The sequence below is a fragment of the Sinocyclocheilus anshuiensis genome, unplaced genomic scaffold, assembly GCF_001515605.1.
Source record: "Sinocyclocheilus anshuiensis isolate Anshui unplaced genomic scaffold, SAMN03320099.WGS_v1.1 scaffold222, whole genome shotgun sequence".
NCBI lineage: Eukaryota > Metazoa > Chordata > Actinopteri > Cypriniformes > Cyprinidae > Sinocyclocheilus > Sinocyclocheilus anshuiensis.
This window is the reverse complement of record NW_015542408.1, coordinates 2354508-2364624: the sequence shown is the minus strand read 5'-3', so window position 1 is coordinate 2364624 and position 10117 is coordinate 2354508. Positions and strand designations below refer to the sequence as shown.

At 34.7% G+C, this 10117-nt stretch overlaps 1 protein-coding gene across 2 annotated transcripts in view; it reads left to right on the top strand.

The window, feature by feature from the left end:
• The window catches only part of cnsta (consortin, connexin sorting protein a), a 25541-nt gene extending 15759 nt beyond the window's left edge, over positions 1–9782 (top strand). For both annotated transcript variants that reach the window (XM_016492445.1, XM_016492446.1), the window contains 3 exons: positions 3501–4045; positions 8668–8797; positions 8894–9782. In XM_016492445.1, the coding sequence (XP_016347931.1) occupies positions 3501–4045; positions 8668–8797; positions 8894–9102 (884 nt within the window). In that variant the 3' untranslated portion in view covers positions 9103–9782. The remainder of the gene's footprint in view (positions 1–3500; positions 4046–8667; positions 8798–8893) is intronic.
• The last annotated feature ends 335 nt before the right edge of the window (positions 9783–10117 follow it).

Sequence of the window (10117 nt, the reverse complement as noted above, 5' to 3'; positions counted from 1 at the left end):
ATAATATATATATATATATATATATATATATATATATATATATATATCCCTACCATCAGAGTAATTACCATAATATGATGTCTGTATTTATGTATGTATTTATTCAGTGTGAAATAACACCACCATGCATCATATTTACTGAAGGAAATCCAATACTTGTTTCTTACTAATTTTGGAGTGCTGATTCCAAAAATAGTCCCCGTTTTGCTCGAGAATGTAACAGTTTCTCACAAAATGTAATATAAGAGTCGTCTTATATTATACCTTAATCACCAGAAAAACTGCCACAAAAGACATCATTCCTATTTTCCTCTGAGCCAGGTTACAACTACGTTCAATTCTCAGCCAATTTTCATATGATTCATAATTGTGTAGATATTATTTTATGCTTAATCCTTTCAACTTTTACCACTCCTAAGTTAAATGATAACTTTTGACAACTTTTAGTCATTGAAACTTTTGACATTTGAGTGCTTTTGTATATATGTGTAATTTAAATTTTTATATATTTTTTCTAAAAACTTTCCATCACGTACAGTTTTCGCACAAAATAGGTATTAAGATTTAGATTTTTCAAAAGGTATGTGCATGCATACATACATATATATATATTATATATTATTATTATATACATATTATTTCTAGTGCTGTCAAACGATTAATCCAAAATAAAAGTTTTTGTTTACATAATATACAACTCAGCATCTGGTAAGGTTTTTAAGGTTTTTTTGCAAATCAACAGATTTGATTGAATGAAACCATCAGTTAATAATATATATTTTTAATATATATTTTCTTCCCCAAATATATATACACAATAAAAAAAACAATTCCTATTTTGAGAGAAAACATGATAAGGTTTTTAGCAAAATATCAGTTAACAACAATTAAGCTGTGATATTAATGATAAATATTGTTGGTCTCACTGTGGTTACCTCAACAGAAAGTTCTTTCAGTTGGTTTAGAAAAATGTTTATAAAAAGTAAATTCGCATTGAATTATGGCAAATAAAACTACTTAACATTTATCATGTACGTAAATAGGATCAGTTTTAATTGGATCTTTTAATATTAATTGTGTACACCTAGTCACCTAAAAAGATTCTTGCATCATCTGTGGACGAGGCAAAGGCAAACCCCATGTCCCCTTCTTCAAGTACACACACACACACACACACACACACAGACAGAGTTAGAGTTCCCTCCTGTCCCTCCGGATCATGCCTTATTGATGAGACTCTCTTTCTCACCGGCTCTCGCAGCTGATGTGCTGCTGGGGTATGTTACCTGAACACCGCGTTACTCGCATTGAGTTCCCTGACCCGGTTTCACTTTTACATACCAGGCATGACAGCACCCCACACACACACACACACACACACAGCCTCTGCCCAGCCACCTGTTCTGGAGTACGCTGAGCAGGCTTTCTGCTTGGCCGGGACTCCTGCAGCAGGTGCATCTTGCCCTGCGCCGGTACCCTCCCAGACACACAAGTTAGAGATTGATTGCATTCACTCATACTGCTTGTTCATGCAGAATTCTGATCCAAAAGTTCATCATAATATCATGCCCTCTGTTAGACATGGCTTGAACTGTGGTTTCTGATTGTCTGATGCGTTTTAATTGATCAGAAAGTCCTTCTAAAGATAACATTTTTGTTTTTTTTGGCAATTACGGAGAATATATATATTATATTAGCAATATATATATTAGCAATTATTTTAATGTTATGGCCATTAAATGATACAATGACCTTTCATTAAAAAAAATCATTAAAACCTTAATCTAAAATATACATGCTACAGGTTAATTTGGTTATGAACTTCCAGAAATATTAGCAAATTTTAAAATGTGATTTCCAGGCTGGCAAAAGTAAGAAATTAATAAGATTGATTGATTGATTTTTTCAATTTAAAATTAACATAATTTATCAAATTGTATATATATATATATATATTTTTTTTTTTTTTTTTTTTTTTTTTATTTTAAAAAAAAAAAAAAAAACTCTAGCTTTCTATTCTTTTTTAATTCTTTGTATTTATTTAATACATTAATTATATATTCAATTTAATTCACTTGAAGTTATTCATTATTTTATTTTTTTACTTCAAGAATGTTAAATATAGTTTCTTTAATACCATTTATTTAACTTTCATTTTATTTATTTTATTTACATTTTTATTTATTTATTTATTTATTATTTTAATTTATTTTTTGATAGTTTTATTATTAAATTTGAATTATCTTCAGCTATACAATATTAAATTGCTAAAATGTATATATTTCTCTTAATCAGGTAAAGTCAATATGGTCACCTACTTCCAATTTAAACATAACATTTGAAGGGGAAACTGAAAAGGAAATATAGTGAAACTGAATGCATCAGGGAGCTGGACCTCCTGGACAGCAGGGCATGATTGACATTCTGGAAAATGAGTGGTAAGCTGTAGGAAGACAGCAGGGAGAGTGTAGTTTTTAGAAACTGAGCGTCAGACTGTATCGGCCTGGCACTGGTTGTCGCGTGTCTTTCTCTGATCTCTGACAGTGAGCTGCCATCACTTAGATCCTGTCTCTGAGCAGCACAGCGCCCGACGTGCGTTTATGGCCACCGAGGGAGCAGAGAACAGTCAGCAGTGGAGTTCTGCATTATTGATCCACAGGGCTTCAGACAGCAGGGCCACGATGCATCAATAGTGACTGATCGTCTGCCATCGACCTGTTCTGTTGTACACAAGGGTCTGATGGTCAAATGACCACGCGGTCATTCAATGCAAAGAAATCAGACATAGTACACCATACTATTCATGATATTTTTCCAGCATTTTTCATATTTATTCTAATTTATTATTAGAATATTTATTTATTATTTATTTATTTTGCGTTCAATAATGATTTATTTATTTAGAATTATTATTTAAAGATTAAAACAGTTTTTTTTTTTGCTATATAAAATACAAAATGTAAGGTTTCTTTAAATAGTTTTCATTTTTATAATACGTAATTAATAATTATTATGTATTATATATGAATTAGTATAAAAATGAACTTTATTGTTTTATTAAAATGAAAAATATATATTAAACAAAAATATTTTTAACAGTTTCACAATTAATATTAACAATAATTATTGCAAATATTAAACCTAAAATAAAATGTATTTTTTATTCAAATTAAATATTTATTTTTTTCCTGATTTGAGACATTTGTACACTTATTTATATCATTAAGTACCTTACAATTGTATTAATTTGTCAACCTTAATTTAATTCAAAAATATTTAATTAATAAAAATGATAAATAACCATATATTTGCAAGATGATAACGTGATGCTGCTTGCTGAAGTAAATATAGTAAAGTGACAGTATTGTTAAATGTTTTGTTATAAACGTTTCACGTTTAACAAAAAGCCTTTTGCAGTATGCTAAATGAATGATGAATGAATGTTCCAAGAATGTTTCATTAGTTTCATATAAACCGTCTTCTCTCTCAATCTAAAACAGGGAAGGTTATGGAGGATCAGAGTACATCTGAGGCACAACAGGAAGTCATCCAGCATGAAGATTGTAGCAGCACCGCCTCACAATTCCACCAGAGCGAACAGCAGCATGATCCCTCCTCCTCCTCCTCCTCGGCTGTGACGGACAGCTCCTCCTCTCCAGCCTGTGAGGATGCAGGAGCAGAAGAGGAGAGCGCAAGCATGGCAGCTTCCCACAGGGATGCAACACCAGAGCCCCACTCACCAATGGACACCGCTCTACCAGGCGACGTGGAGGCCCAGCGGGTGATGGAGGGAACCGGGGACACTGTGGATACGGGGCAGGATGTGGTGGAGTCCGTCCCACACACTAAGCAGGAAGATGGAGGGGAGGTAGAGGAGGCTTTGAAGCTGGAGGAAGGAGGAGCAGATCAGCTGCCTCTGGAGCAGGAAGTTCCCGAGAAAACAGCAGAGTTGGAGCTAGAGGAGAACGGGAACGGGGTGGAGTCGCTGGATATTATGCATGTGTCCATGCTGGATGACATGGCCAAACGCATACAGGTGGAAGAGGTGAGTGACAGATCTTCTCTCAATTTAGTTCAAATGACAAAGTGGCTTACTTGTTGTTTTGTGCTTGGCATGGCTTTGTTTTGAGAATTTCTAATCAGATTAGTTTTAAAGGTCTTTCTAATTAGGCCCTTAAGCACTTTGCTGATTCTTAGAGCGGTAACACTTAATATTCTGCATATATTGTGAGTAGTATGCAAATTTGAGAGATATTTTAAAGGGAAAGTGTGACTCTGTGCCACTAGCGTTACCAAGTTTAATCATTAAAAAAACAACAACCTATAAATGACTTGAATAGCATATATCACCCTTTAAAGTGCATTGTTGTGGAACTATGATAGCATCCAGTGATGTCATAGTGATGTCATCTTGCATCACCTCTACAGCTGCTACAGTCATTGATTTAAAGGAATATTCCAGGTTAAACAACAATGATGTTGATTTCTAAGACCGAATAGATTGCAAACGTTGTCTATGCAATATTATGAAACCTTATTTCATCCCTGGTAACTTTCACATGTTAAGGTTACCAGAAAGGGAGCCCTCTGTATATCGCTTTCCAACTGTAACAATATTCCCAATGCTAAAAGGGCAATTTTGCATCTAATAATATCTTAAAATAAGACCATTTATTTTAATTGTGCAAAAATAAAAAAAATTTGTTTTAGTAATACAATTAATACAATTTCATGATTTTATTTAACATAAGATAATTATATTAATAATAGATTCATATAATTGCAAAATAGCCATATTTATGTCCCATCTAGACAATTTTTTTTTTTTTAAGTTTACAAAACTGGGGGAGTCAGAATTGTCTGTGATAATCGACAGCATGTCTCTCAATGGTTCTTAAAGTGATAGTTCACTCAAAAATTTAAATTCTGTTATCATTTACTCACCCTCATGTTATTCCAAACCTGTACGAGTTGTTTTCTGCAGAACATAAAAGAAAATATTTTGAAGAATGTTGGTAACTAAACCAATGACTTCCATTTTATAGACATATCTTTTATGTTCCACAGAAGAAAGAACGGACCGAAGTGATGACAGAAATCATTTTTTGGGTGAACTATCCCTTTAACTTGTAATGAACCTAGGGGGAAGTCGTGGCCTAATGGTTAGAGAGTCGGACTCGTAACCCAAAGGTTGCGGGGGTTCGAGTCTCTTACCGACAGGGATTGTAGGTGGGGGGAGTGAATGTACAGTGCAAGGCACCAGACCCCCAACTGCTCCCCGGGCGCCGCAGCAAAAATGGCTGCCCACTGCTCCGGGTGTGTGTTCACGGTGTGTGTGTTCACTGCTGTGTGTGTGCACTTAGGATGGGATAAATGCAGAGCACTAATTCCAAGTATGGGTCACCATACTTGGCCACATGTCACGTCACTTGTCACGTCACCTAGAACTCATCATTACTGAGCATAGAAGCGTGATTGTATTATTTTCTTGGTGTGCTTGGTTTTTTTTAAGCTCCGCTTGTGTGATCTCAGGTCCCGGCTTGGTAATTACCTCTTTTATTTCTTGTAAGTTACTGAGGTAAGAAGGCGTCTGATAAGAGCATAAATAATAGATGTCAGAATCTTAGCAGTGATTGGGAGAGCTGGGTGACCTGAAGGGTGACCTTTCCCCTGAATGTCAGAGCTGAATAAAAAAAGTAACAGGCAGCCGTGTGTGATGATGTCATAATGACACTTCCACCCTCAATGAAACAATCAACAATGGAATCTGGACCACTGATCTCTGCCAGCACAATACAGGCTTTCATGAAGCCAATATCCTGTGTCTTAAACGCTTTTGTGCCCTGTTCCCAAACATGTGATGTGCCGTTTCTTGGCAGGGGGATCTTGATTTCAGGACTAGTGTATAGCCAGCATCTTGTGTTAAGTTAAGTGCTCTCAATATAAAACTACCATTCAAAAGATTGAGGTCGGCAAGATTAAAAAAAAAAAGTCTCTTATGCTCACCAAGGCTACATTTTGTAATTGTGTAACATTGTTACAGTTTAAAATAACTTTTATATTTGAATACATTTTAAAATGTAATTTATTCCTGTAATGCAAAGCTGAATTATCAGCATAATTACTCCAGTCTTCAGTGTCACATGATCCTTCAGAAATCAATCTAATATGCTGATCTGCTGCTCAAGAAACATTTCTTCTTATTATTATCAATGTTGAAAACAGTTGTGCTGCTTAATATTTTTGTGGAACAGTGATACATTTTTTTTCAGAACTCTTTGATAAATAGAAAGTCCAAAAGCATTATGTATTTATTTGAAATAGAAATCTTTTGTGACATTATAAATGTCATTACTCTGTTTTTATTAATTTAATGCATCTTTGCAGAAAAAAGTATTAATATCGTTCAAAAAAAACTTTCTAGCTGCAGCTGTTAAAGGCATAGTTCACCCAAAAAAATTTAAATACAATTAAAAATAAAAAAATTGTATGAAACCTGTATGACTCTCTTTATTGTGTGGAAGACAAAAGAGGATATTTTGAAGAATGTTGTGGCCCCTTTGACTTTAATTGTATGGGCAAAAAACAAATCATTTCTCAAAATACTTTTTTTTGTGTGTGCCAGAATAGAGTTGGGACTCAACAGTGATGGCGTTTATCAGCATACACGTGGATTATGACCTTCAGCCTGCACCGTCAATTGTCAAATCTGTTGAGTTAGTTAAAATGGTTTGACTTTTGAACATTTATCTGAGCATTCCCTTTACTTGGAAAGGTCGACAACATACTGCGGAAACATGGTGTGCTTGCAGACTAAGTTGTGCTCAGTACCCGATTTTGATGCTTTTTAACCAGACAAAACCTACTAACCTGGAAAACCAAATTCAAAACGTGTTTGTATTATAACATGCAATACTCATTATTTATCGGTTCATTTGTAGTCGACTTAATGCCCAGAACAAGTACACGGCACTGCCAGAGAATGATATACCATCAGCACTGTTGAGATCAGTTAAGATGTTCAAGCATATTTAAGCATAGTCAAAAGTTTAGCCTGTGAGATTTTTTTAAAATGTTTTTGAAATAAGTCTCACCAAGGCTGCATTTATTTGATCAAAACGAAAGTAAAAAGAGTCATATTGTGAAATAATATTACAATATTGTTGTAACTGTTTTCTATTTTATTACATAATAAAATGTAGTTCATTCCAGTGGTCAAAGCTGAATTTTCAGCATCATTACTGCAGGTTTCAGCATCACATGATCCTTGATTTGCTGCTCAAGAAACATTTCTTATTATTAATGTTGAAATACAAACAGTTGTGCTGCTTAATATTTTTGTGGAAACCATGATACATTTTCCCTAATAATTCTTTGATGAATTAAAAGCTCAAAAGAACAGCATTTATTTGTTTTGTTTGTGACAATGTAAATGTCACTTTTGATTGATTATATGTCTTTACTGAATGGAATAATTTTCTTATGAAAAAACAAAAACAAAGAAAAACTGAACAGAGAGAGCAAACATTACCCGACTGACATTATGTCCGCACTCATCAAACGTGATGTTTTTCTGTATAGGAGCGTCAGCAGAGCTGGAAACTTTCATTAGCGATGATAAGCATGTGTTATGTTGATTGCTCACCGTTAATGGTCCACTTCGTGATGGGCTCACCACATTGTGGTGTGTTTTGAAGTCTAATTATTCAAGTGTCATTTACTCAAGTGATTAATGCATCTGTTATTAGTCCTATTAATTTGTCACGCTGCTTATGCGCTTTGTACTTCCTAAAAGGAGTTTTTATGAGAGATTTAAAGCAAAACATTTGAGTTTAACATCTATAGTATCTATAGATATAGTATCTATATATCTATATAATATCTATAGTAACTATAGCCTATAGTTAAGTGGTAAAGTATAGTTAACCTCTACTTTGTTATATCAATGTATTTAAGCCTTTTAATGAAACGGATAGTTCTGTCGCTAAAGTCTGATTAGAGATCTACATAGAACATTAGAGATGAGCAACACCCTTTACCATGGTAAAAACACATCCTCATGTGCCTTATTGCTTTAATAGTTTTATTTTGGCCATTTAATACAGTGTTTAGTGGTACAGTGAGGTCTGCTCTCCTGCTTTTTAAAGTCTTTGTGGAAATGAGCCATTCTACAGGTTTTGGGAAAAACAAAATGTTTGGCTTCAGTCTGTCCTGACAAATGTAACTGCTATGATGGAGCAAAAATAGAGAACTATAATTGCAGTGCTTGAAAATGTGTTTTCATTGGGACAGATCTTACCAAATATGGAAGCTCTCAGGGTGAAACAAATGAATAAAAACTAAAAAGCAATTCTATAAAAAGTGCTTATTTTATGCAAGTCTGACAATTGGGAATTTTTCTTGTTAAATCTGAAAAAGAAATAACGATAATAATAATAGTAATTTGGTAAAACGCTGTATTTTACATATTGAACCCTACATCCAGGCAGCCAAAATAAAAATAAAAAGGCTGGTTCTTACATAAGCAATACATTTCCTGCCCACTCAGCTCATAGTGACATCTAGTGGGTAGAGTATGTTAGTGCAGAACACTTCCTAATTTTTTGGAGACACTATGAGCCTGTGAATCCAGGAATCTTTCTCAATAACTAGTCCTCTGTCTTTCAGATCACTCCAGCTGCTGGTCTTGTGTCGATCTTGAAGAGAAGAGTCTCTCTGGAAGGAGCCAACAGCTCTGACCCTGTCGCCCCTAAACGCAAAGTCCGTTTCCACGAGCCTGACGAGGGCCTGGACCACGGTAAGAACTGCTATAGTTTTCTAAAAACTCATTTTTGCAGTATTCAAACTGACCATGTTCTGATTCTACACTGATTTGTGTATATGCAATATGCAGATGAAGTGGGCGGAGACTCCTGGCTGCTCCTCCTCTTGTTGTGCTTGGCTACTGTGGTGATCAGTGTGGGCGGGACTGCGCTCTACTGCACTTTCGGAGACGCCCAATCCAGTGTGTGCACAGACTTCTCCCATAACATGGACTTCTACATGGGACGGGTGCAGAGGGGCATGGATGAGCTCAAACACTGGCTGTCCCCGAGCTCATAGCAGGACGGGATGACTCGTTTTCTTCTCCGTTTCTTCTTCTCGGTAGCCTCCGTGATCTTTAATGCTGAGATATCCTCATACGTAGGCCTTTGCTGGGTCACGCTGTCACGGATGAAGCCCGTCTATCGGGTCCTAAAGGGGACGTCCGGCCCCTGGAAGGCACAGCAAACCACTTTGGCCAGTTTTTGACTCAAGTAGCCCACTGTTTACTGCCATCAACTGAACCTCATGTGAAGAGACTTCATTTTTAGAGTCTTAAATCGAAATCTTAATACTTGGTTGACAGAGTTTTGTCTTTTATTCATTGGAAAAGTGAATGACCATCATGGTACTTAAGATATAATAATGGACATAATCATCTGTAGCCTGGACGTAGCATTTTCCTGTGATGGGCTTGGATGGACTTATGGAAAGATGGTACAGGAAAGCAATACATGTATATTGAGGAATTACGGATGTAGATATAGTTATAGATATATAGATAAAGTCAGCAAAGAGGCAAATCTCGGTTATCATAGTTACCCATTTATTAATAGAGGGGGAAAAAATAATTTTCCAGTAGATTCTGCAATATTTTTTATCATTAATAAAAAGTTAAATCACTGAAGATAATCAATATATTTTCTTTTTTTTTTTAATCTGATACTTTACATACAGTTGACAGTGTCATACACCATCCATCAGACTGAATTTCCTTTATGTTTTAATTATTATAATTTTATGTAATTATTATTACTGAATTACTTGTATTTACACTTATTTTATTCAGTTTACTGGTTGGAATAAATTATGATAATTTCATGACTAATAAATGTCTAAATTTATCATTTTAAAGTACAAGTAAAACAGCTGTGTGTGTGTGTGTGTGTGTGTATATATATATATATATATGTGTGTGTTTAGTTATAGTTATAAAATTTAAAGTTTAGATATTTCTTAGTGTATATTTCATATTTTTATATAACAAATATATTTGATAATATTTATATAAATTGCACACAATTTATTATATATA